This window comes from Callospermophilus lateralis, chromosome 19, assembly GCF_048772815.1.
Source record: "Callospermophilus lateralis isolate mCalLat2 chromosome 19, mCalLat2.hap1, whole genome shotgun sequence".
NCBI lineage: Eukaryota > Metazoa > Chordata > Mammalia > Rodentia > Sciuridae > Callospermophilus > Callospermophilus lateralis.
Window position 1 is genome coordinate 26,644,180 of NC_135323.1, and position 27,114 is coordinate 26,671,293.

Sequence of the window (27,114 nt, forward strand, 5' to 3'; positions counted from 1 at the left end):
GTGCCACCGCGTCCCCTGCCACTCAGCCTTTTCAAGTCTGACTCGTGGCTCCCAGCAGTCAGAGCTGCACAACCAGCCCCATGTCTAATTCCAGAACATTCTCACCACCCAAAAGGGAACATACCCAAGGAGCAGCCATTCTCCATCTCCTCTCCCCGACCCAGCAGTGCCGATCCACTTCCTGTCTCTCTGGGTTCGCCCAGTCTGGAAACTTCACGTGGGTGGAACTTTATCAGATGTGGTCTTTAGTGACTGACCTCTTTCCCTTGGCAGGGTGTCCTCAAAGTTTGTCCATGTTGTGGCATGTGGCGGTACTTTTTATAGTTACGTACTACTCCATTACGTGGATATACCACGTTCTGCTTATCCACTGGTGGACATTTAGATTGTTTCCACATGTGAGCTGTTATGCTGTGAATGGCCATGTACAGGTTTTTGGGTGGACATACCTTGTCTTTCTCTTGCACACATGGGCATGGCACTGCTGGGTCACATGGTAATTCTGTTTAAATTTTGAGGAACTGAGCATCCTGTTTTCCACAGAGTCCCACGTGCCCAAGGAGTGTGGATTTGAACCCACATCTCTGGCAGCCCATGCGCTAAGCCAGGACCACCAGGAACTTGGAAGCCCGTGGGGCCTGGGGGCCTTCCCAACTGAGGGCCCACAGTCTGGGGACTAGACTCCTGTGGGACCCCATGGCCCTGCTCAGCCTCCCCGGCCTTCTTGTTTCTGGCTCCTCTCCCCCTGCGGTGTCCTTACGCACTGGCAGTGTCACCCGCCACAACCCTTCCCCAGAGGGGGAACCTCCTAATGTAGCTCCCAGAGGCACAGGGACCCACTTACAGGGAAACCTGTGGCCCTGCAGCTTGGGGACTGTCCCCTCTAGGGCTGCAGGGCTGGCTCAGGGACAGGCAACCCAGCTCTCATCCACAGTGGACGTCCCGAGGACCAAGGAGGGTGCTGGAAGGGGACACGGACCCTCACACAGTGGGCCCTCGGGGCCCTCAGACTGGGCCCTCGCCCCGAGTCCATAGAAATGACTGGCCCCAGGCGGGTGGGCGGCTGCCCCACTCCAAGACCCTGGAGCCTGGGGAGTGGCACGGTCCAAGGCCCTGCAAGGAGGTGGGTGAGGCAGCATGACCTCAGGCCAGCAGGGTGAGTTGGCCATACTGGGGAACCAGGTGGGGACAGGAGCCAGCCCAGCAGGACCTGGGGCTCAGCCACGGTGTCCCGGGAGAACTGGAGTGCTGGTGACAGCGAACGGCAGGCTGGTCACCATCTCCCCGCTCAGGGAGGGCACCCCTGACTACGGATCCCAGGAGCAGAGCCTCGGGGTCCCCGAGCCCCCCTGCCCTCCCTGGTCCTCGCTGTGAGGGTGGCTCAGCCCGCTCAGGCCACAGGCCACCTGTGCCAGGCACTTCAGACAGGGTCTCAGCTGGGGTGCCACGTCACCTCCCCACTTCACAGACTGGAGCTGGGGCCCCAAGGGGAGGGACCGGCCGTGCACCTGGCAAGAGGAGGAGCAGTCTGACTTAGGAGCCCCGTGCCCCTCCCGCCCTACAGGGGGACAGAGACCATAGCTGGCCAGAAGAGCTAGCCCCCTGGTCACCACCTGGAGGAGCACTGTTCTCAAGAGGTGGGACCCTGACTCCTGGCTGGGACAAAGGTCCCCAAGTCCCTCCAGGCCTGCTAAACACACCCACATCAGCCTGTCCCCTCTCCCACAGAGGTTGGGGACAGGTCAGGGAGAGCCCAGGGTTCAGCCCCCGCGTGGCCTGGCCTCCCAGACTGGTCCATCACCTGGGCTGGGCAGGGCAGGCCGGCTGCCTGGGGAGAAGCTCCGTCCTTCTGTCTGACCTTCCCCTGGTGCAGGCCTGTCTGGAGGCCCACCCTGTGCTGGGTGCTGGTGTCCGTGGGGCCTGGACCCTGCTGCCTGAGAGGAGGGCAGCTCCCCAGGCCTCAGGATGTGGCAGGAGGTGTAGAGGCTTCCGGGAGGAAGTCGGTGGTGCGGGGACGGTGTCCAGGGCCAAGGAGGTGGAGCCAGGCTTGAAGCCAGACAGGAGGGCAGTGTCAGTTCAGAGGAGGGACAGTGCAGCACCAGGGAAGCCCCTGTGGCCACCAGGGGCTGGACATAGGTGCGAGGGGAGGGGACTGGTGACCGCGTGGCTCCCGGCTCAGGTCACAGCAGGCTGGGGGGGACTTGCCCTGAGGTCCCCCACCTCCCGTGCGGGTGAGAAGGACGCCCTCGCCTGCCCTTCAGGGGCCAGGAGGTCCGTTGACCCTTCCACTGGCCAGTCACACGAGGCACATCCTTCCTGCGGGGCAGCTTGTGGCCTTTCGCCGAGAGTTGGGCTCTCAGGCCTCAGTTTCTGCATCTGTAAAAGGGACGGTGACACCGGCTTGGCCGGGCTGGCAGAATCTCATCTGTGGTTCTAGGCTGGTGCGTTTCCCTTCCTCTCGCCTTTCCTGTCTGGGGAACGTGGTGGCCCTGGGTGAGGCCCGGGGTGCTGGCCACAGGCAGGGGACACTTCATAAGACGAACTTCTGGCCTCCTGGGCCTCCTCCCTGCGGGCAGGGCTCCTCAGCCGCTGGAGCTGCACCAGGCTGCGCGGGCAGCTCCGAGGGGACGACAGGTGTAAGCCAGCTGGGAGGCGCTGGAGGGGACACTGGGTCATGAGACGCGGACTCAGCCAGCAGGCGGCCGTGTTGACTTAGGTGTGAGTCCCCTGCTCCAGGCAGCTGAGGCACCGTGGCCGGGAGTCCTGGGCCGGCCACAGGACGGTGGGTCTCGGCCATAGCTTCACCCCAGGCCAGCGGGTGACCTCCCCCTGGCCAGGAAGCAGAGCCCTGGTGCCAGGAGCCCACTGTGGCCTGGGAGGCAGGGGCAGCTGGGGCCCAGCCCCAGGGACTTGAGGAGGAGGAGGAGGAGGCACCAGGCCAGCGGTGGCAGGAGGCCCGGCCCTGAGGCCTGTAACAGGACCTTGGTCACTGGGGGCGAGCGGGCCTCGCCTACCCCGTCTCCAACACCGCGTGCTCGGGCCGGGTGCCACCACAGTGGCTCAGGGGCAGGGCCCTCGCCTGGTGTGCACAAGGCCCTGGATTTCGTCCCCGGCACCAGTACCTCAAAATTAAATAAGTGCCCAGTACTTGTCCACTGCGGGCTGGACCGAGCCCCAAATAAACCAGCATTCTTCCTTCATGGATTAGGATCAAAAGAGGAAGGGACTCTCCAAGGCCCTGGGCCGGGCCCTGGTCCACGTGGGCCCCGGGGCCTGGCGGTGGTGTCCACCCGCAGTGGTGTCTGGTGGTGGGGACTTTATTCTGTGAGGAGGGACCTGTGGCCATGGCAAGGGATCTGGAGCTGCTGGCGATGGCTTGGGACGGGACCCGGCTTCTCTTGTCACCTGTGCTCTCCTGACGCCACAGTGGTGGGGACAGGGACATCTGGGCTTCAACTCAGACGGAGGCTGCCTAGGCTGGAACCATGGGTTGGAAAGTTCTAGAACCGCACTGTCCACCCTGGCAGCCTCGAGTCACGGGCCGCTGTTCGTATTTGAATTAATCAAGATTTCAGACCCGCTTCCCCGGCCACACTGGCTCCGCCTCAGCAGCCAGCACTCGTACTGGACAGTGTGAGTGCACACGTGACCTTCTAGAAGGTTCACTTAAGTTGTCCAGGCTCAGGGATGGGTGGGGCAGGGACCCATGGGTGCACCTGGGCTCCTCTGGGCAGAGCCGTCAGGAGCAGGGTGGCGAGGTGGCCTGTGCCCACAGGAGTTGCCAGCAGGCCATGGTGTGAAGCCCTGGCCCTCGGGCTGGCTGTCCATCCCCGCCCAGCGCCCCACCTCCAGGTGCCTTCCCATCCCGCCACCTCGCATCACCACACCTGTGTCCGCAGCCGCCCAGAGCCGCCACAGGAGTGGCCGGAGCGCAGGACAAGCCCCGGCTCGCTGGGAGTGGCAGGGACACTCGCCCTCTTCCCAGGCTCCTGGGAAGCTGCTTCCAGGAAGGGCCTGGGGGCAGCTTGCCCAGGCATGGACGTTGCTGGGTGGCTGGGCGCTGCTGCCCAGGCTCTGGGCTTGCCTGCCGGAGGGTTCCGGAAGTAGCTCCGCAGGTCCTGACTGGCGGCTGGCCTTGTCCACCTGTGGTGCGGACAGGCGGACGCAGACCACTGATGTCTTTCCGGTCGGCCCCTTCCTGACGCCCCCAGCAGGCAACAAAGGACCCTGGTGTTCTGCAGGCCGCGGCTTAGGTCCCCTGGTGCCGCTGACGCTGTCCCCTAAGCAGTCACACGGCTGCTTTGCCCTCAGGAAGTTGCTCCTAAAACCATGGGAGCCCCTCTGGGGTCCAGGGAAGGAAAGCTGGACAGCAGGAGGCCGCGTGTCCCCGGGTCCACCCAGTGGGTTCAAAACCTCATCAGCATCTGAACATGAGGCGGCCACAGAACCGGCCTCCATCTTTCGTGAAACATCATGGAACGGTCCTGCGGTCCAGGCCCACAAGGTGGCTGTCCTGGCTGGGACGGGGGCTCCCCAGGCACCACAGTCCCTTCCCCTCCCAGTGTCCCCCAGCTGAGGCTGGCACTGGCCGACTTCTCGGGTGCAGGAAAACGTGTCCCTGCTACAGTGTCCCAAGAGGGCAGGGAGGGAAGGGCCTGGAGGCCCGGGTTCCTTGGTGGAGGGGAAGAGTCTTCCCGGTGTTTGGGGGACAGAGTGGGTCGTGGGCCTGGAGTGTCCCTGCAGTCAGCGCCACGCCCTGCTCTGACCAGCCCCAAGTTCTTCCCGGATGGGGTCCTTCCAGGAAGGACACATTCGCCTCCCGACCCCAGCAGACCCTGGGACTGCGAGAAGCGGTGGCGGCAGCTCCTCGTGTGCTCCTGAGCCCTTTCAGGAGGGCCGCTCTGACGCGACCAGACGGAGGCCTCCGCTGCTGGTCCAGTGAGGCAGTGGGTGGAGCCCGTGGTGGGGATGGCGGGTGTCAGGGCGTTCACGTCAGCAGACTGTGCAGGGAGGTCCATCTCAACGTGGCCAGCCACCATCCAGTCAGCCGAGGCCTGGAGGGAGCAGAGGACAGAGAGCAGGTGCAGCCGCAGCCCCCCGTCCTGGAGTGGGGCTCTCCACCCTTGGTGACGGAGCTCCAGGCTGCCTGGCCCTTGGACTTCAGGACTCACGCCAGTGGCCCCAGGTCCTCAGCCTTCAGCCTGGACTGAAGTTCCACCCCCAGCTTCCCTGGGTCCTCATCCTGCCGGAGCTCGCCGAGGAAACCCTCGGGGCCACCAACCCGTGAGCCAGTTCCCTTCACAAACCCTCTCAGCTCATCAGCAGCTCTGTTGATCATCCATCCTGTGGACTCTGCCCCTGGAGAGCCCTGACCAGTGCCCAGCCTGAGAGAAGATGGGCCCAGGCAGGAGTGGAGAGGGCTGCCCAGAGACAGAACAGCGTGTCCTCCGCAGCCAGGGGCAACTCCTCCACGTAGCCAGGACAAACTGCTTACAAGGTACAGGTCAGGCTGGGCGCAGAGGCACACGCCTGAAATCCCAGCGCTCGGAGGCTGAGGCAGGAGGATGACAGGTTTAAGGCCAGCCTCAGCAACGTAGCCAGGCCTTGTCTCAAAATAAGACAATAAAAAGGGCAGGGTGTGGCTCTGTGGCTCAGTGCCCCTGGCTCAGGCCCTGGTACCAGGGAATGAATGTAAAGAGACATATTTACATATGTAACCGTGCACATATCCACCCACCCCCAGGGCTGAGTGGAGCTGGGGTGCACGCGAGGCCCTGGGTTCAGTCCCTGGGTTCGGTCCCTAGCAGCACCAGCCCCACACACGCAGGTCTCATCCCACGCTCCAGCCGTGATCGGGTGCACAATAACGCACTTGCCATTGTGATCTGTGGCGGTTAATCCTGCTCTGACTCTATTTGTGGGAGCGACAGTGTCCCCGGTGGCCACCTTGACGGGGCAGTAATCGCTTGTCCCTGGATGTTTGTGAATGGTTTTGTTCCTTGGAGACTCTCCACTCTACATCACAGGACACAGCGTAGCCCACGCTCCGTGTCCGCGGGGCCCGACGCCCTGTCACCATAGCAGAGGAGTCCTCGTCCTTGGCTCAGGGACCCTCTTCTACCAGGTGCCGCTCTGGGGGCCTCTTGGTTCGGGCCTGGGCTTCCAGTCCCTCCTCTGAGCCCTTCCCTGGACACTGTCCCAGGGAGGCCGGCCGCTCGCCCCCAGCCCTCCGTCTTCATGCCTCCGATGAGTGTACACACCAAGTGAGTTTCTTGGGCTCAGGGCTGGAGGCTGGGAGGCTGGGAGGCCTGGGGGCTGGAGGCTGGGAAGCCTGAGGACTGGAGGCTGGGAGGCCCGGGGGCAGTCATGGGCGCTGCCTGAGAATGTGGCCAGCTCTGGTCTGCCGCAGGGGAAGCTGGGCCGCTCACCCCTTTTGTCAGGAACAGCCCCCTGAGGTAAAGGCATTAATCCGTGCATGGGACAGAGCCCAGTGACTTGTCACCTCATGACCTGTCACCTCATGAAGGTCCCCCGCATCAGCGTCTCTCTTGGAGGGGACACTGGAACCACAGCTCTCTCCCCAGCTAACAAGTGCCCAGCCTGGCTCCCCTGGACTCCAGCGTCCACACAGGGGGCGGGGCTCCGGTGGCCTGCGAAGCTCTGGGTGGCACACAGTTCTGCCCTGAGCAGAACTGGGCATGGAATTATTCCCGTAATTCCATGCCCAGTTCTGCATGGAATTACGGGAATCCAGGGCAAAGGAAAAGCCAGGGGGGTTAAGGACATCGCGGTGGCTTTCCTCATGATGGTCCCAAACTGCAGGCCACCAAAGGAAGGACAAACAGGTGCACCTATGGTGACGGTGTGGAGTTGCGTGTCCAGCAGCGAGGACAGCGGCAAGTGGCACAGAATGAGAGGAGCGCCTCGGAAACGGCGCACTGAGCAGGAGAGGCCAGAAACAGGGCAGCTCACCTGTGTGACGCCGTGGCCCTGGAGTGGGAAAAGACCTTCACGGGAACAGAGCCGGTCAACAAATACATGAAAAAATGCTCATCGCCGCCAGCGATCAGAGAAAAGCCGATCCGAGCCACTCTATCATCTCACTCCAGTCAGAATGGCAGCTGTCAGGAAGACAAACAACAACAAGTGCTGGCAAGGATGTGGGGAAAAGTACACCATGCACTGCTGGTGGGACTGAAAATTGGTGCAGCCAATGTGGAAAGCAGTACAGAGATTCCTTGGAAATCTGGGAACGGAACCACTATTTGACCCAGCTATCCCTCTCCTTGGGCTATACCCAAAGGATTGTGGAGCCAACCTAGGTGGGTGAATGGATATATTACACACACACACACACACACACACACACACAGAGAGGAATATTACTCAGCCTTAAAGAAGAATGAAGTGCTAGCAATTGCTGGTAAATGGATGGAGCTGGAGAACATCATGCTAAACAAAGTAACTAAAAAACCAAAGGCCAAATGTCTTCTCTGATATGAGGAAGCTAATTCACAATGGGGGAGGGCACTAGGGAAGAATAGAGCTGCTCTGGATCAGGCCGAGGGGAGTGAAGGGCTTCCACACTCTGCTGGTGACTGCACAACGGCGGGATTCTATGTCATGTGTGACCAGAAGAAGGAGAGGCCCTGCTCCACCTGTGTGGTAGCCAAGTGCCTTCTGCCATCACGTACAACCAATCAGAACAAAGTTTAAAAATTTTAAAAAAGAGAATCTGTGGAGACAGCAGAGCAGCGGCCACCTCCGGTGGACGGGAGAGTGGTTAGAGGCCGGCCCCCTGCAGTGGTGGCTGCGCCCCACATCTTCCCAGGCCGGGGTGCCGTTGGCATGTCTCTGTACCAGGACTCCAGGTCGTCCACCCAGACCCTGTCCTCTTTATTCTAATAAGTTATGGCCCAGTTTTTAAAGTTGATCTGGATTTAAAAAAATCATAGACCTTCCTAGTGTCCTTGGGGAGTTGGTCCAGGCCCCGCAGGGTACCAGATCCCGGGAGGCTGAAGTCCCTGTAAGAGGTGTGGGGTCCACGTGGAACCGGGTTGGTTCTGGTCCCCTACAGTGCAGTGTCACACCAGGACTGGCAGGATGCGTCACGTAAGGAAGCGACCCCGTGTCAGTGCAGGGGACCATGGGTACCTAGGACCCAGCCTTGGGTGCCAGCACCGTAGAACTGTTTCTCACCTGCGACGAAGAGCACAACCCGGGGTCAGCGCCGGGCATGGCGTGGTGATGGCGCAGTCCTTCCTTCTCCAGCTCGGGTCGCCTCCGGGCCCCTCTCCCCTCAGCCTTGGCTTCTGGGGACCCTCAAGGCCCACCCTGGAGCCCGAGCCACATGGCCACCTGCAGGGGACTGCTCGACGTGTCTGGCTGAGGTCCAGAGGAGCCCCAAGAGAAGGAGGAAGACCTGGGGACCGTGACCCTGTGGACTTCATCTTCATTCCCAGGGGCAGGCAGGTGACGTGGTGGGTGGTCCAGGGCTCAGCACAGGGAGCCAGCACACAGACAAGACCTGCCAGAGAACGAGGCCCGTCCCCCCGCCCCCACCCTGGCCTGTGTGTGATTCCACCTGAGTCCTTTCCCCAGGCTTAACGTGGCTCCCAGCCACACCTTGGTGACTCGCACCCCGGCCCGGGTCTGCCTTGACCACCAACAAGACCTCACCAGGCTTGCTGAGTTGGAGGTAGTGGAACCCACAGGCCCTGGGGGCCCGGGAAGGCACCTGCCGGAATCTGCCAAATCCTCCACACCACAGCCCCCACATGTCCATGGGGGCGAGTTCCAGGCCCCCCAGTGGATACTTGAAACCATGGAGAGAACCAGTTTAAATGGACACAGTTTTCTTAGATATGATAAAGTTTTATTTATAAGTTAGCAACAGATGATAATAACCACTAATAAAAGTAAACAAATATAGTAATATACTGTAATAAAATTGCCAGCATCGCTCCTGTAGTTCTTCAAAACCATTAGTAAGTAACATAGGGGTTACTTGAACTGTAACAAGGACAACAGTGTATCTGATAACACAGACTGCCACTAAGACTAGCCAGGTGACTAACGGGCAGGTAGTATATACAGCATGGATACACTGGACGGGATGACTCACATCCAGGGTAGGGCACAGGGGAACAGCGTGAGATAGCGTCATGCTACTCAGAATGTTGTGCAATCTAAGATTTACAAGCTTTTCCATTCTGCCCTCCTCACCTGGTGGACTCAGTCGGATGTTGCCGCAGCCCACTGGACACTTGGAGCTGTGAGTGGGGGTTGCAGTGGTGAAGCAGCCTTGGTCCCCACCCATGTAAGCACCCAGTATCGGGGCAGGGGCAGTAAACTCAGCAGAATGGGCTCTGGCTCTGCACATCCCTCTCACTGAGCAGGCGCTGGCCGTCAGGAGGGGAGGTATGGGTGGCCCTGAGAGGGCTTCCCATGGAACGGAGGGTGGCCCACGGCAGTTTGAGGAGCGCAGAGTGGAACGTCCCCGGCGGGGAGCAGAGTGAGGGGCTATCCCAGAAGTGGCCCTGCCGGGCTCCCCACCACCCTCCCAGCTGGGACACCCACGTTCAGGTGAGCATCGGGGGCCCCGAGGACAGAATGAAGATGAGCCAGGTGTCCCCTTACAGGAGGCCTCGTGGGTAGAGCGTCTAGAATCCGCTGCCCCGGGAAGGAAGGGCCGCCTCACGGAGCAGACGCTGGCCTCCTGGGGTCTGAGTGCAGCCTCACCGGCCTCCAGGGTCTGGAAGATGGTACAGCTGGCCTCCCAGCCCTGCCCTCTCCTGTGCCCTGCTGATTTTATCTGGTCCATGAACCCCAAGTCTCAGCCGTGGGCCTCGCCTGCCCAACTCCCCTTCAGCTGCCCTCTGCTCCACCTTCTGGCGAAGGGTGTTGCTGGCCGGGGCTGGGGCTGGCCGGGGCTCATGGCCCGGGTGCCCAGGGGAGGCTGCCGAGGGCCTGCCCTGCAGAGTCGGGAACTCGGAGTAAACAGATCGGGTTTCTGGTGCCGCCCAGCGGCCAGCGCGCCTGCAGATGGCACTGTGCTTCTTGGAGGTGACTCAGCTTCCCGGCCTGCACAGGGCAGCCCCAGGCCATGGCTCTGCCCTGGCCGTGGGCCCTGGTCCAACCCCGGGGAGGCAGGATGGGATCCCAGGGTGGAAGCCGGCATGTGGCTCCACCTCATCCTCTAGGGACAGGAACAGGCCACCCCTGGGGCCTGCTGCAGCTGGACCTGTCCGGTCACTCAGTCTCCCTGGCCTCGGTGTCCTCGTCTGGGGAATGGGGAGCAGCAGTTCCCATCTCAGAGCAGGGCTGTGAGGAAGGCGAGGCTGGGGGAGGCTGGACCTGGAGGGAGAGTGGAGGCCGTGGGGCCAGGCAGGCCTGGGTGCCCTCGAGAGCGGCCACTGCTGGAGGAGTCCCTGCAGGAAGCGGAGCGATGGCAGCGAGGACCAGCCGCCCGCCAGGGTCCTGCCCCCAGGTCTGGCTGGTGGAGCGGCCAGGGCAGTGCTGGGCCGGCAGAGGGCCACGGGGTCGGGGCGGGGGGGGGGGGGGTGGCGGGGAACTTGAGCCTGTGAGAGAAGCTGAGGTGACAGTGGCCTCAGAGAGGCGAGGGCAGGACAGGAAGGAAGGCCCTGTGAGGACCTGGCTTCCTGAGGCCAGGGCGGGGCGGAGACATGGCCCGAGGACGTCTGGGGATGGCCCCTAAGGAGCCCGGGCCCTGGGCCAGCCAGCCAGGGACAGGAGAGGCCCGGGGGGAGGGTGGCCATAGCCGTGTCAGGACGTTGCCAGGCTGGAGGACATTTCTTCAGGGGCATCTGAGGTGGGGTCAGCCATGGGGCTGCCACGGACACCCTGCCCCATAGACGGAGGGGTTGGGGTGGCCGGGGTGGCCGGGGCCCTGGATCGCCAGGCAACAGGACACACCTCCAGGCGATGCCCCCAGTGGGCCCTAGGCCTTGCAGTGACACACTCGGGGGACTTGGGCACAGGAGGCTTTAGACCAAGTGTCCAGCTTACGTCTTCTGGTTACAGGACTTGGGCAGTGGATGGGCTCCCAGTGTCGGGAGGAGACCAGAGGTGGCCGCCACGGCCACCTGGTGGTCCTGTTGACAGGACCAGCTCCCCTGAGGGAGGGACATGCCCCTCTTGGAGAATGGGGACAGGCTGGGCTGGCACCAGGACTGAGGCCCTCCACCAGAGCCAGGTCAGGGCTGGACGCTGGTCCAGTTGACCAAGATGGGGACTGGAGGTCCATCTGTGGAGCCACAGTGAACGCCCACATTGCTGCCCAGCCCCAGCTGAACAGAGTGACCCAGACCCCGCAGGCCTGGGTAGGGCTGTGGCCTTGTCTGCCCAGGGTCCTCCTGACTCTGTCCCTCTGGCCTGCCCTCTGGTGGCCGGCAGCAGCCCTGGTTCTGTGGCCCAGCCCTCCCCGCCCTCTGCCAGACCCCAGGGCCACCGCCTGCCCCTCCAGGCACCCCAGGGGACCAGGCAGGCCGTGGTTCCAGCTGGGGTCCTCCTCGGCCTCTTGGTCCTTCCCTAAGGGCAGGTGTTAGGGGTACAATCAGTGGCTGCGGGGCCAGAGAGGAGGGAGGGTCCACTCGGCAGCCTGTCCATCACCGGGCGGTGTCCAGGGCCCTGTGGTCACCTCCCGCCCAGGGTGACTGTGTTCTCGATCCCTCAGGGACAGCGACTAGAGGGACCCTCGGGCGTTTTTCAGCTGCCTTAACCTCTGCAGGCTCCATGTGCACAGGACCCTGGGGACGGTCCCCTGTCCTTGCGGGATGCTGCTGAGACAGCCTCCCTGTCACCTGGCTAGTGGTGTCACTCTGCCATCATTCACCTCTCCTGCCGTGGGTCTCTGGCCTGCAGCCAGGTGGTCATCACTGAGAACAGGCCGTTGGGACGTCCTCCTCCTGCCTCCCGCTACGTCAGTGAGAGGGTGGACGTCCCTGGGCGGAGGTTCGCGGAGTCCCCATCAGAGGCAAGGTCAGGGTTGGCCGCCAAAGCTGCTGTCAGTGTGCCCATCTGGGGCAGGGAGGGACCCAGAAGGCCCCAGAGCAAGACTTGAACCTGCTGTGCACCTAGCGCTGTGGGTGTCGCGCGAGTGAGGAGGCCACCGTGCACCACCGTGTGCCCAGGGGATGTCCTCGGGTGTCCAGAGACGGCATGAAGCGAGATAGGCGCAGACTCAGCATGGGTGCCAAGCCACTCTGTGGAGGGTTCTTGAGCGTCAGAGGACTTGGGTGTCTGCAAGGGTCCCATGACCAGTCCTGCAGGAGACGGCCATTCTACGCCTTCATTCTGTAACGGACCCCGTGCCAGGTGCTGTGTGGTGTCGGGGCACTGGGGACCTGGCTGAGAGAGGAGAGGCCGTCTCCCAGGAGCAGGTGGCCGTGGCAAAGGCAGCCCTGGAACTGTGACCTCAGCACGGTGACGGAGCTCCTCACAGGGAGGTGACCGCTGGCAGGCGCGGGCACTCGTGGGGAGGGGAATGGCGCTTGGTCTGAGAGCCCCCAAGTCAGCGAGCACCTGGCACCAGAGACGCCACCAGAGACCCGGGACCCCCACGGGGTGAGAGTGGGCCAGCTGGGTCCCCGGGCATTTCCAGATCTTCCTGTCCCTTCTGCCATCCCCGGTCCTACCCCTGCAGGTCTCCCCAGTGGCCACGTGCCTTCATAGCAACGTGGAGTTTGATCCCCCAATGGCCCCCGTGACACAGCAGGGTCTGTCTCCGTCTTACAGAAAAGGCAGTGCCCGTCAGATCCACCTTTTGGCTGGCAAAAGCTGGGCAGGGCTCGGCCACGGGTCGAGCTGCCCCCTGCGCCCCCCGCGGCCAGGTGCTGAGATGAGGCGTCAGGGACGTGGGAGGTGGTGGGGAGGGGCTGTGCCCGCTGAGAGCAGAGCCCGCCTGCCACCCGCCAGGCTCTGCCTGGCACAGGAGGCCCTGTGGTCATGGCCGGTCAGGGCCCCTCTGCGCCCTGGCGGCCTGAGTGGCCCGCGGGGCAGTGTGTCCCTGGCGTAAGCTCAGCTGGTCCCTCCCTGGTGGCTGCAGAGACGTGGCTGAAGCCCTTCTTCCAGACTGCAGGGGCCGCACTTGGTAAGAAGCCCCGACTCTGCACCGGGCCGAGAGGGCCCGTGACCCCCAGGGGCGCAGGGACACTCAGCGGCCCCAGGGGACCTGCTGACAGCTTGTGGCCGGCGCCTAGGAGGGCGGGGCTGTCTGGGGCCCTCCTGTCGTCCAGGCCCTGGGCTCCACCCAGCCACCCTCCCGGAGCCCTGCTCTTTGCAGCATTGGGGGGAGGCATCAAGCCCGGCGGTGCTCTCAGGCCACCTGCCTAGCCCGCTCAGTCCTGCCGAAGGACGTCGACTTCCTGAGGTCTCACAGCTGTCGGGAGCCGGGGACCAGCCGGGGTCATGCTCCGGGCTGCGGGTTTGCTCGGTTCCTGTTCTGTTGTCAAGGGGCGTCCCTGTCCTATTCCCGGCCACCTGGGGGCAGCTGGAAGGTGAACAGACACCTTGTAGCTGAAGGGTGTGCTCAGGACAGCTCGGGAGAGGCAGGTGTTTAAGGAGTAGAGGGCGGTGGGTGCTCGGTGGTGCAGTGTTTTATCACATCCGCGAGGCCCTGGGTTCCATCCCTAGCATGAAAAAGAAAAGAATTAAAAACCCATGTCCACCAGGTATGCAGGTGGCTTAACCCATCCGTCCTCCCTGGAATCTGCAGCTCGCCTGCCCAGGGCTTAGAGTGGACGACTGCACCTCCTAGCCAGCTGTGGGGTCAGCTTCTGTTACTGTTACGAAACACCTGAGACCATCGGCTTAAAAAGAGGGAAGGTCTGTTGGGACTTGTGTTTTCAGAGGTTCGGTCCATGGTCCTTTGGGCCTGTTGCTCCCGGCCCATGGTCAGGCAGGAGCACGTGGCACAGCCTCACCCCCTGGAGCCAGGGAGAGGAGAGGGCCGGAAACGTGCCTGAAGTCACACAGCTGACGTGCTGGGCAGTTCTGCCTCACTGGGCAAGCTGGCGTGCCATGGTCCCTCAGAGAGTCCATGGTACGACTGGAGCCTCCCCCAGGCTGGTGGGGACACAGTGTAGGGTCCCTTCAGCCCCCCGGGCATGCTCTGTGATGCCCTGAACAGACCTGGGCTTACTCGAGCTACCTGCCCTCCCCCAGGACCCGTGTTCTCTTCCTAGAACCCTGGGGTGCTGTGGTGCTCCTGAGCAGGGGACCCTGATTCTTGGGGTGTGCCCTGAACCACAGTGAGCCACAGCTGCTGTCACCATGGTCTCCCTCCTCGTTGCTCGGAGTTCTTGGGTTCGCGTTGACCTGACTGCTTCTGCAGAACCTACCTAGTGACCATCACACACAGTTGCACAGGGTGTGTACTGCCCAACACTAAGGACACTCTCCACTGAGACACAAAAGCGCCCTCCCCTCCAGAGTCGGGCTGCGCCACCTGTCCAGTTGTGTGGGAACAGATCTGTCACTAGTCCAGTCCAGTTTCTTGGGACTGGATCAGTACTGGTTGGGGGATTTCCTGTTCTTGAGAGTTTTCCGGACAGACTGGCTGATTCTGGGATGACCTGTCTGGCTGGAGGTCTGCCTGCTGGGGGCTGGCGGGGTCCCTGAAGGCTGGGCACTGCCCAGGCTGGAGCTGGACAGCAGCTGGGCCACCCTGGGCTTGTCCCTCGTGGAGCAGGACGAGGCAGGTCTCCAGCACTGAGCACCAGGCCTGGTGACAGGTCTTGCCCCTCAGCTCTCTGTAGTCAGGGACAGGTGGCCACCCACACTGGGGTGTGCGTCCAGCCGTGGCTTGAGAGAAGGCAGAGTAGGGACTGGAGACCGTGGCCTCCCCCAGAGGAGAGGGGTCCATGCAGATAGTGCCACCCCGGAGCGGGCAGAGCTGGTGCAGGCCACGGCTCCTCCGGCTGCCAAAGTTGGTATGAGCCGGGCACAGGCCTGTGATCCCAGGAGGATCAGAGTTCAAAGCCAGCCTCAGCAATGGTGAGACGCAAAGCAGCTCAGTGAGACCCCGTCTCTAAATAAACCCCAAATAGGGCTGGGGATGGGGCTCAGTGGTCGAGGGACCCCGGGTTCAATCTCCAGTACAAAAAAAACCAGCAGTGTGTGACCCCTAGCTTAGCAGTCACCGAGTGCTGATTTTATATCCAGCCAGGGGTGGGTTCTGGGTGTGCATCCAGAGGACCCACTGCCCTGGCCTCTGAGAGCTTACGGCCTCCTGGGAGAAGCAGACCCCCCTTCTCCTACAAAGTGTCTGTAATAAGTTGTGAACGGCACTCGGGACTGTTACGTGCAGTTGCCCGGGTTGTGTACGCCCAGCTGTAAGGACGTACTTCGTATAGACCGTGAGGGGAATGAGCTCCTTTAGAGTTGGGAAGCAACTCTAAGCCATCCACAGTGTCCTGGACGACCCTCCAGGACAGGGGCAAGAGCCTGAGGCTTTGGCCTCCAGGAGGACCACTCTAGAGTAGCTGAGGGAGAAAGTGGCTGGAGCTGACTGGGAAGGGGTTTTCCTGAGGAGAGGCTGGGACTGTTCCCGGAGGCTGGGCAGGGAGTCGGCAGCCAAGGAGGAGAGGAGGATGTGCCGGTCGGTGGAAGGAGCCCTTGCCAACCCTGGAGGCGGGCGGAGCAGGGATGGCGGGCCAGGAGCCAGGGCAGGACGGGGACAGGACGGGGCCAGGCAGGGCAGGAGGCCGACACAGCCTCCAGCCAGAGCCTCACCGTGGGAGGCTCCGGGGAAGCCTCAATCTGCCGCAGTCTGTGTCCCACGGGACCATCTGCATGGTCTCTTTCTGGAGTGTCCCTCAGCCACGAGAGTGACAGGAGCAACCACTGGGTCCCTTCTCCTTCCTGGGGCTCTGGGACGGCTGGGAGGCGGAGCATGTGGGGTCCCCGGGAGGCGCCAGGCCGGGCCCCTGGTGGCCACTTACAACGGTGACCCATGGCTGTTGTCCAGGAGCCGTGAGGGCTGCCACCTTGTCCAGGCAGCCACGGCGATCGGCCTGGACCTGGGGAGGCTGCGTCAGGGGAGTGGAGGCTCCGCCCGGCCTCCCCGGGGTCAGGTTCCCGGGCGTGGCTCAGGCGCTCCCTTGATCTGATGGACGACAGGGTCTTCCCAGCGACCTCCCTGGAGCAATGGAGCCGTCCCAGCCCCACAGAGGCCCGTCCTGTTCCAGAAGTCACGAGGACAGACTCCCCATGTGTGACCTCAGAGGGGCGCAGGGGTCACTAGCCCCCCCTCATGCTGCGTGGAAGGAGGGACGCGGGGCCTCTGCAGCTCGGGCCATGACAGGCGGTCAGGAGTCGCGTGCGCATGTCCTAGTGCGCGAGCTTCTGTCCTGAGCAGGTGGCAGCCTGGCGGCTGGACCGCTGGGCCTCCAGGAGCCACCAGAGGACCACAGGGTCTGGCTCGGGTCCCCAAGGACCAGGGGTTCCAGGGGACATTCAGCGTCTCTAGGCTTCTCTGTGACCTCCTCAGCCAGGACTGGGGGCCGCTGGGGACACGGAGGGTGCAAGTCCCCACAGCCCAGGGCCACGGCTCTGGGGAAACGGAGTCGCGCCCCACTGGGTCCAGCCAGGACTGACCACCGTGTCCCCGTCTGTCCCCAGGTGCAAGTTCTTCAGTCTGACGGAGACACCGGAGGACTACACCATCATCGTGGATGAGGAGGGCTTCCTGGGTGAGTGGCCACCCACCCCCTGTCCCCTGCCCCTGTGGCCAGGAGGAGGCCCTGAGGGGCCCTGAGGTCGGGGACCTGGGGGGAGGAGCAGCGTGGCCCTGGTGAGCGTGGCCTGGCTCCGTGGGGGACGCCCTCCGTCCCCCGTCGTCCTCATTTCCGTCCTTTTAGAGGGTGTCGCTGTGTCCTGCAGCCCCCGGCAGGCACCTCGCCCTGAGTGGCACCCCAGCCCTGGGGTCACCGTCGTGCGGTGTGTGCCTGTCACTCAATCTGATTCCAGGGCTCGCCCCTCCCCAGGACGCCCGGTCTCCACTCCCTGTCCCCAGGTCCCTCGAGCTGTGCTCTGAAAGCCCAGGCTGCGCACGGCTCTCGGCTGCAGGCCGGGCGCCAAGGATGGGTTCACTTTGTCACCTTCCACCCTGCAGTGACAGGCAGAGGGCAGCCTGTGTCTTCCCACGGGCGGGGGCTGGACCCCTGCAGGGACCCCCAGATACTCACCCCCTCGCTGCGGAGGGCCCGGTGCAGCCCAACAGCAAGGCGAGGGCCCGGTCCCCCAGGCCCGTGGACGCTGCAGGAAACGTGGCCAGTGGACGTCCGAGAGTCCGCAGGCTGGCCCAGAGGGACGAGTGGCCTCGCCCCCCGTGTCCGGGCCCAGGTTCTGGCGTCAGGCCCTGTGGTCAGTCCCTGCTGACCTCAGGGTGGACTGAGGAACCCACCTCAGCACACGAAGCCACTCAGCTGGGCCCCAGAACGGCACCAGAAAGGGCGCCCGTGGGAAGCTGGCTGCGTGACCCTCTGGTGAGGCCTCCGGGCAGCAGTGCAGCCTCGCACCACTGATGAGAGGGTGGCGGTCACAGGAGGGGACAGGCCATTTCCCGCACTGGGTCCTTCAGAGGCTGGAAGCCAGGGCAGGGAACCCGGCCCACTTCCCCATCTCAGGCGCAGTGTCCCTGTCCACCTGCAGGGGGCAGCGCGTGGCCAGGGCCTCCTGCCCTTCCGAGCAGAGGAAGCAGGAGCTCCCGGGTTGACCACAGAGCGCGCCCTGGGGACCCCGTGCCGGCAGCTCAGACGCGTTCTCATTTCTTCAACTTGTTCACGTGACCATGGAGTGTGACATAGTCTAATCGGGATCCCACCCTGCGGCTGTAGTGACGTGGAGCGTCACCAGTCACGTGTTCGTGTGTGAGCACAGGAAAGTGGTGTCCAGTTCATCCACCGTCTTTCCCAGTCCCACCGTCCCCCCTTTGTCTAATCCAGTGAACTTCTCTCCCCTTCACCCCAGTGTGGATTAGCACCCGCATATCAGAGAGAACATTTGGCCTTTGGTTTTGGGGGGCTTGGCTTATTCACTTAGCGTGACAAAATGAACTGACCGCCAGCGCCACGCCTGCATGGTCATCTCCAGATCCATCCATTTACCAGCAGATGCCATGATTCCATTCTTCTTCATGCCCGAGTAATGTTCCCTTGTTTACGCGGACCCCAGCAGGCCCATTTCTTCCTCCGCTCACGGACCTTTCTACCCAGAGCTGCAGCTCGCAGCACCCCAGAGGCAGAGGGAAGTGGCGGGGCCTCGGCTCCCTGGAGTAGATGGTCTTTTTAGTCCACCCCCAAGATGGGGCCAGGCAGTGGGGGTGAGAAGCCGGAGGAGCAGGGAGACAGGGAGGCTCCTCCCCCAGGGCCACATTCCAGGCACCATCTGTGGCCGAGAAGATGTCCTGAGGCCAAGGCGCTGCTCACCCGGGCCCCTGGCCTCACAAGATAGAGGCAGCGTTTACTGACAGCTGCCGCGCCCAGCCCTGGACCAGACCAGGGAGGGGAAGGTCCAGCCCAGCTCCACAGGCCGCTGGCCAAGTGCACAGAGTCCCTGAGCCACAAGAACTCCCCACAGGGGTCCCTGTGCAGGGGACCACAGGAGGGGCCCAGGATCTGGAGGAGGAAAGCCACACCCGGGTGCACGTCCCCAGCGGGGCAGCCAGCAGAGCCCACGGTCCCCAAGACCGGGGTGACTAGGCCAGCCTACTGCTGGGCAGAGTCCCCAACCCCAGCCCGTTTTGCACTAAGTGTCGAGCGCCTCGGCGTCCAGTGGACACAGTGCTGACCTGAGCAACCGGGGAGGTGCTTCCCTCCTCGGTGGAGTCAGAACCGGGAGTGACGTCCCCAGACGGGTGCCTCCCAGGCCAGCCTGTCCGCCTCTCTCCAGCCTGGCACGCTGCTCTCTGCAGACACTGGGAATGGCTCTTGTCACCCAGCTGCGTGGAGGAGGGTACTGAGGCCCAGAATGTCACAGCTTGCCCAGGGCCTCACGGCTGAGTCTGGATGCTTCCGTGGGCCAAACCCTGGGCAGAGAGGAGAGGTGAGGGGTCCAGCCTCGGCCTCTAAGAGACTTAGGAAGGGCCAACCGATTATTGCGTCAGAGGGCAGGGGCACCCAGCCCAGCTGGCAAGGGTGCAGTCCCAGAGGGCTTCCTGGAGGGAGCAGTCCACAGTGAGCCCTGCAGAGGTGCCACTCGGAGGGGCTCTCCAGACAGAATCCTGGGCTTCCAGAGACGGGGGCTGGCCGGCAGCCCCAGGGAACCTGGCAGGAAGAAGAGAGGGTCAGCTGAGGCCAGGAAGGCTGGGGCCGGGGGAGTGGGGGGCCTTTATTCTGAGCCATCAGAGGATTCCCTGGCCCTCGGCGCTGGGCACTGAACCCAAGGGTGCTTGACCACTGAGCCACGTCCCAGGCCTTTTTATGTTTTATTTTGAGACAGGCTCTTGCGGAGTTGCTTAGGGCCTCACTGAGTTGCCGAGGCTCCAGAGCACCTGAGGACAGGGGTGGCCAGTGTTCCTGGGTGCGGCTGGAAGGTTCTGGAAGGACTGGGGGGAGTGTCTGTGGGTGAGGGTTCTGGCCTGGTGGCTGCCCCCACGGGCAGTGGTGGCCCCGCTGTGCTGCCAAGAGCCAGAGCGGGACACCCCCAGCTCCGAGAGCTTTGCTTGTCACCCAGGGCCACCTTGGCGTCTGGTGACCGACAGCTGTCTGGGCAGAAGCCGGCCACCGTCTCCAGGTCACAGTACGCAGGTCGCTGAGCCCCCGGCAGGGGCTCAGGTGGTGGCAGCAGGAACCAGCAGGGTTCTTTGTGACCTGGAAGTCACTAGGGGGTCCTGGCTCAGGTGGGCGCGTGTGGGCTGGGTGGCAAACGGCGGGTGAGCTCTGCGCACTGTGATCTTCTCTGTGTCCAGCGGGCACTGGCCACGTGCTGCGCGTCCTCAGGGACCACTAGAGCAGAAGCAGCCCCCGGCTGAGGGCACCCCTAGCCCGGGTGCTTTGGGGCCGGGTGCCGAGCTGGCCTCACCCATCACCGAGCAGTGATGTCCACGTGACCCGTAGCACACAAGGCCAGGGAGTGGTCAGTGGGTGGAGGTCAGACAAAAGTAGGAGGAAAGAGGACACTGACTTGCACTCCTGCCGGACGCAGTGGCACACAACCGTAATCCCAGCTACTCGGGAGGCTGAGGCAAGAGGATTGCTTGAGCCTCAGGAGTTTGAGGCCAGCCTGGGCAGCAGAGGGAGACCCTGGCTCAAGGAGTCACCTGCGGGTCGGGTGCGGCCTCGTGGGAGGGTGCTGCTTAGCGGGAGCAAGACCTTGGGTTCCACCCCAGCACCTCAAAAATCAACGGCAGCCGTGACTCCTGCCTCCCACCCAGCCGGGCTCGTCCAGGCTCAGCCGTGCTCCTGACCGAGGCGAGCTGCCCAGCAGCCTGGAGCCAGTGACACCCCCTAGCCCGCGGTCCGCAGGGTCCCTGGGCGCTGTCTCCTGCGCACCTGCTCAGTTAGCAGCAGAGCCTTGGCTCCTGCCGTCTCCTTCCCGGCTCAGCGCGCAGCTTGCCATCTCCGTGAGCCAAGGGGCAGAGGAGTCCCCCAGCGGGGGGTCACCTTCGCCCCCCCCCCCCGTCCAGCACAGTGGGGGAGCCGGTGTCCTGGTTAAGGTAGAGGCCCAGCCTCGGGGCACGCTCTTCTCGCTGTCCCTGCAGGTGTCCCCACATGGCAGGCGGCCCAGGCACCGTGCACCCCCACACGCGTCCCGTACCCCAGCCTTTAACAGAGCAGTTTGGCCCGGAGCTGAGGCTGGGCAGCGGCTGGAGGGCAGCAAGGGATGGGAGGGGTGGACCTGAGGACCGCGACACCGGGCTCCCATCACCTGCTCCCCTGCAGGCCTCCCCAGGGTGGCTTTATGGACGGCTGTCCCTGAGCCGCCCGCACCTTCACTCGTCCTCTGTCACCATGCAGTGCTGGCTGGAGTGGCCCCAGGGTCAGGGCTCAGACTTGCAGAGAGGTCAGGCCCGCCGTGGGGACAGCCGTGCAGCCTCCCCAAAGTGGGACTCACTGCTCACCTCTGAGGACAGGTCCTCTCTCTCCTCCGTAAACACTGAGCCCTAGGACACCAGGCAGGTCACCCTGAGCACAGGGCTAGGATCCCCCACCAAGACATCAGAACGTCACCTCTGACATGAATGTGACACTCGGGTTTTCTCGGTTGTCTAAAGAGACGTTTGGTAGCCGAAAAATACACGTTTTGACCCCTGCGTGGTGCTCTGCCCGGGTGTCCGTTGGAAGCCCTCTGGGCCGCATGCTCCTGCCCGCAATCCGCACCCCACACAGAATGAGCCCTTGAGACCCTGAAGGCACCCGGGCACCGGAACCAGCAAGGCAGGCAGGAGCCACAAGGTCACAGAAGCTCTGTGGCGCTGGCCGAGCCCTGGGGTGGCGGGATCAGCTGAGGGACTCTCGGTGCCCTCTGCCCTCAACCCTGAGATCAAGGCCCCACGTTGAACACAAAGGAACCCAGGGCGGGGACCTGGCCATGTCACACAGCTGGATTCAGCCCACCCGCCTGACCTCAGGGTGCACCCTACGCTCCGAGCCGCGGTCCCGGGGCCAGTGCAGGACGGGGAGAGGCCTCGGCCCCGGGAGGTCACTTTGGGGTCCTGCATGACGGGCAGCGCCAGGAAGAATGCCCTTGGCCTTGGAACGGTCTGCTCCCGCGGGAGGCCCACCTTCCTGAGGCTTATCCCCAAGGCCCCAGAGTGACACCATGGGCACCCTGAGGCTTGGCCCGGGGTGAGGAGGGGGCCCAGGAGGACCTGCCCCTCCCCAGGGCCAGGCAGTGTTCAGGTGGGGACAGCGAAGCCCAGGGTCTCTGTGCCTGTCACTGAAGGAGCTCGGTGGGTGGCACCTGGGCCGAGAGCGAGGTGGGCAGTGCCCGCCCGTTGGCAGGCCTCCCAGGTGGCAGCTGCTGGCTTGGTCTGAGCTCTTCCGGGCAGTGTCCCACTGTGGGCTGCCAGACGTCGCCCCGAGCCCTGTGCCCCCATTTCTGGCTGTCTCGGTCTCGGGCTTCCCCCAGAGACCCCCCGCGACTCCTCCAGACCCAGGAGACTAGTGGCACCTCCGTGACAGCAGCATCCCCACGGATGACGTGTCCTCCCCGTCTAGGAAGCAGCAGCCTCTGGGGGCCTCTGCGGGGAGGGCAGCCAGGGCCGCACCGTCCAAGCCCATGGCCTGGGTCGTCGCCCTGCCCTCGGCACCCTGGGGCACGGGGAGACATCCAGCTGTGAGTGGTCGCCGGCTGAGCGTGGACGGGCCGTGCGGGCCCGGGGAGGGTCCATCCACAGGTGTCAGAGCTGACCTCCCCCTCAGTTCTGGAGCTCAGCCCCCACCGCAGGCTGGCAGCCATGGTGGGCAGGGAGGGCTGTCCTCGGTGCCTGGGGGGAGCCCCTCAACTGTGCCGTGACCTGCGGCCGGTCAGCCTGCCTCTGGCCTGTTCTGTGATACCGGGAAGGAGCGGCTTCTCGGGGTCATCCGCTCACCCGTAAGCAGAGGGTGGCGTTCCCCCTGCCCTCCCTGGCGGGTGGAGAATTCAGAGAAGGTGGCCTGGGTCAACTGCCAGACCCAGAGTGGTGTGGCCTTGGACGTCACCCCTGCCCCTGCCCCCAGCCTGCCAGGCTCAGGACAGGTATGGCCACAGAAAGCTCCCTGGGCAGCACTCCTGAGGACCTTGGTTTCCACTTGGAAGGAGACGGAGCAGCTGGTCAGTCTGGGGCTTGGAACTGACAGGGCAACCATAGAGGGACTGGCCAGCATGGATGTGGCCTTGAGGTGTGAAGAGCCACACCAGGATTGTCCCAGGAAGGCCCTGAGTGCTCTGTGCTCGCGGAGAGGGACACTGTTCGACTCCGTCAAATATATTGACATGGCATCTGTCGGTCACTCGCCCCCAGCAGGAGAGTCGGGGTTGGCCCCAGGAGCAGAGGGCCAGCTGTGGGCCAGCGTCAGGGCAGCCCAGGTCCCAGGCCTTTGTCCCTGTGCACGGCAAGGGACCCCCAGTACCCACACCAAGCGCCTCCGGGCCAGGTTCAGGCCCCTCGGGGTCCCGCCCTTAGATGAGGCTCCGGCTCTGGTCCTGGAGAGCAGGTGAGGTGTCCCTCACCAGGACAGAGGGCCCTGTAGGCCACCGCCAAGCCCCTGCACTCCTCCCCACGGAGGCTGGCCGCTGGCCCTTCCCAGCCAGCAGGACCAGGCGCTCCCGGGCTGCGGTCACCATAGCAACCAGAGCTGGGCTGGCGGGCCTCTTGCCTGGGGCCAGCACAGCCCCCTTCACTGGCCAGTCTCTGAGCCCCATCTTCCTGGGGACCTGGTCCTTCTTCCCACAGGTGCCCAGGCCCAAGTGTGAGGCCTGGTGCTGTTCGTCCCCACCTCGGTGACCTTGGACAAGTCCCCACCGCTCGCAGAGCTTCTGCATTGGGGGATGTCCAGTGAGAATGACCTGCCCCCACTGCAGGGCCCTGCAGGGCGCAGAGGCTCAGAGGCCACCTCCAGGTGCCTGTCCCCGCTGTGATCCCAGGGCCCGTGAGTCTGTGTCCTGGAGACAACACCTGTGCCCACACCCCATGTGCGGGGTCTCTGGGTGCTGTCTGCAGGACCGGCAGGGTGGCCCCGGTATCTGGATTCCGGGTCTCCGCAGGCTAGACACACGGACGTGGTGACTCCTGTTGTCAGAGCTGTCCCCCCGCCCGTGCCAGAGCCACCCTGAGTCCTCCCGGGGCTGCGTGCTCTTCCCGGGCCCAGGGGAGGCCTGGCAGCAGGGGTAGCCTGCAGGACCCCCGCCCGCCCTGCACCAGGACCCTGCCCGCCCTGCGCCAGGCCCCCACCTGCCCAGGGTCCATTGCAAGGCCCCTGGAACCCAGTTTGAAAACCTGGGCGAGTTACCCTGGGGGCAGGGAAGACGGTGTGACAGCACCTGGCAGGACAGAGCACTGGGGGAAGGCCGAGGTGTCCCTGCCCACGTGACAGCCAAGGAAACCAGGGTGCCCACAGATGACCTCTTGCCCGCAGAGCTGCCCAGTCCTCCCTGGAGGGACCTCAGAGGCACATCCCATCCCGTTCTGTTGACCAGTGGGGAGGCCCAGAGGGGGGTGCGGAGGCGCAGGATCACAGGCTGCCCTCTGTCCCCACAGAGCTGCCCTCCTCGGAGCACCTGAGTGTGGCAGACGCCACCTGGCTGGCTCTGAATGTGGTGTCTGGTGGCGGCAGCTTCTCCAGCTCCCAGCCCATCGGAGTGACCAAGATCGCCAAGTCCGTCATCGCCCCGCTGGCCGACCAGAACATCTCCGTGTTCATGCTGTCCACCTACCAGACGGACTTCATCCTGGTGAGCCGCGGCCAGGCCTCCCGGGCAGCCACAGGCAGCTGCCCACGCCCCAGCGCCTGGTGCAGCCCCCGCCGTCCCCTCCAGGTCCCCCCCCCCCAGGGGCCACCCGGAGAGGGAGGGAGCTGGCTCTGGGACAGGGTCTCGGCCCCAGGCCCACCGCCCAGGGCTTCCAGGGACTCAGGGCCCCGCCTCCCATCCCCAGGTGCGCGAGCGAGACCTGCCCTTCGTCACCCACACCCTGTCCACTGAGTTCACTATCCTGCGGGTGGTCAATGGCGAGACTGTGGCCGCTGAGGACCTCGGCATCACCAATGGCTTCGTGAAGCCCAAGATGGGTGAGTCCGGCCGGGACTGTGCCTGGGGATGTCCCAGTCCTGCTTCCCACCAGCCCCACTCAGAGCGCATGGGCTTCCGTGGGCGCCAGGTGTGATGTGGGCTGGTCCTGGTCAGACCTTGCTGCTGAGGTCTAGCAGAGGTGGTGGCCCTGGATGCAGGCGAGGTGGCCACAGGCCACTTCTACCCTGGCCTAGGGTATCAGAGGGACCTCCCTGGGGCCAGGACTGTGGGGCAGAGGCTTGGGCACAAAGGAAAGCTAAGCCAGCGTGAAGGTTGGGACGGCCATTCCACAGCTGGAGAAGCATGTGCAAAGGCCCTGGGGCCGGGGTCAAGCATGGAGAATTGGCAGCTCGGGTGGTGGTGGAGGCTGGAGAAGCTGCAGGGCCTCCCAGAGCAGCTGCCCTCTCCCTGGGCCCCCACTGTCCATACGCCTTAGTGTCATGTCTTGGTGTCCTCACAGTCCAGAGGCCGGTCATCCACCCGCTGACCAGCCCAAGCAACAGGTTCTGCGTCACCAGCCTGGACCCCGACACGCTGCCCACCGTGGCCACCCTCCTCATGGATGTCATGTTCTACTCCAACGGGTAGGTCCCCGGGGCGCGCTGCTGGCAGACCATGGAAGAGGCAGACTTCCGGGAGGCTGTGGCGCGAAGGCAGGGGTTGTCCAAGGTGTCCAGTGGGGGTCGCCACAGCAGGGCAGGCCGAGAACGTGGGCGAGACTCTGCGTCCTTCCTCAGAGTGTTTGCTCAGGTCAAGGCAGGTGGGGCAGGGACTGGTGAGTTGGCAGTGGCCCTGGCCTGTGCCCTGGGCAGCCTGTGACACGGGCAGAGAAGCCTACGCAGGTCACCCGTTGCCCGTGACGAGGGCTGGCTGGGCCTCCAGCACTGTGAAGTGAGGTGCCCGCCTCTGTGAATGCAGCGGGGCCCCAGTCTCCCACCTGGGCGGGGGCTGCTGGGTAGTGGGGGCAGCAGGACTCCTCACGGCTCCCCGTCCCCAGAGTGAAGGACCCCATGGCTGCCGGCGACGACGGGGGCCACATCCGCTTCTTCTCCTTCTCCCTCATCGAGGGCTACATCTCCCTCGTGATGGACGTGCAGACCCAGCAGAGGTGAGCGGGCCGGGGCAGACGGTCAGCGTGGGGGCTCCCGCCGTCCCTGCTGCAGCCTCCCGGGGCAGCCCCTCGTCCCAGGTGCCTGGCAGGCGCCACAGTGGGGACCTGAGCCACGGCGGTGCCTCTGCTCCACCATCACCCACCCTGCATGACCCCCCCCAAGAGGAGCAGGGCACGAGCAAGAGGTCGAGGACCCTGGGGGGACTCTCCCTGCCTGCCCTGCCCCTTCCTTTGGGCTGCCACTGGGCAGGGAAGGTCTGAGCCGGTGACGCCAGCCGGTCTCCTGTCCCCTAGGTTTCCTAGTAACCTGCTCTTCACAAGCGCCTCCGGGGAGCTCTGGAAGATGGTGCGCATCGGAGGGCAGCCCCTGGGATTCGGTGAGCCTCCCGGGCAGCACGGGGCGGGGCCGGCACTGCTGGGCTCACACAGGGTCCTGGGGGTGGGTGGGGGTGGGTGGTGGGAGGCCAGGAACTGCCCCTGCTCCGGCCAGTCCCGGGCCACCACCTTCTGAGAATGTCACCTGTTCTGTCCTGGAGGCGCCTCTCTCCGAGTCCCTGCTGCCCCCAGAGGCTATCTGGCCTCAGTTTCCCCTCTCCTGGGGCCACAGGCGAGGCCCGGCATTTAGAAGGAGCGGAGGTCAGCTGCGGGCGTCCCCTGACCGACCGTGCTCCCTGGGCCGTGTGTCCAGCCAGGAGCAGCAGCAGGGGACCCGTGCCAAGGCAGCTCTGCCCCCGCTGGAAACTCTTTCTTTGCTAAACGTGGTGGACCGAAGGCCTGGTGCCAGGGCCTGTGGAGCGCAGGGCGGCCTCCCTCCGGCAGCCGGGAAGCCTGGGCCGCAGCGGCCCTCAGCAAGCCTCAGGGAGCCCTGCTTCCTCATAGAGGCAGAACATTCCAGAAAGAGCTCAGAACGCTCCAGGGTCCATGGTGGCAGCCCTGATGGCCCTGCTCCTGGTCTTGGAGGCAGCAGGCCACGTGGAGTCAGAAGTGAGGGAACTCTAGGAGCCAGGCTCTGCTCCCCGCCAAGCCTTTGTCCTAGAAAGCTCACAGACCCCTCATTGCACACACTTTGGGGGCAAATCCAGAGCCTTCCTGGGGCAGGACAGGACAGTTGTCAGGAGCACTGGGATTCTACTCTTAAGGCTCCTGGTCGGTACCCTGGCCCAGCCTGTCCCTTGGGGCCTGTGTACACTGAGGGCCCCTGGTCTGACACTTGGGCCCAGCCTGTCCCTTGGGCCCTGTGTACACCGAGGGCCCCTGGTCTAACACTTGGG

General features: G+C 64.1%; 1 protein-coding gene across 1 annotated transcript in view; it reads left to right on the top strand.

Annotated features, from left to right (window-relative positions):
* The window catches only part of Castor2 (cytosolic arginine sensor for mTORC1 subunit 2), a 44,166-nt gene that overhangs the window by 10,278 nt on the left and 6,774 nt on the right, over positions 1–27,114 (top strand). Inside the window, exons 2-7 of the mRNA XM_076840820.2 lie at positions 16,642–16,712; positions 24,203–24,396; positions 24,599–24,731; positions 25,193–25,316; positions 25,730–25,840; positions 26,138–26,220. Coding sequence (XP_076696935.1) covers positions 16,642–16,712; positions 24,203–24,396; positions 24,599–24,731; positions 25,193–25,316; positions 25,730–25,840; positions 26,138–26,220 — 716 coding nt within the window. The remainder of the gene's footprint in view (positions 1–16,641; positions 16,713–24,202; positions 24,397–24,598; positions 24,732–25,192; positions 25,317–25,729; positions 25,841–26,137; positions 26,221–27,114) is intronic.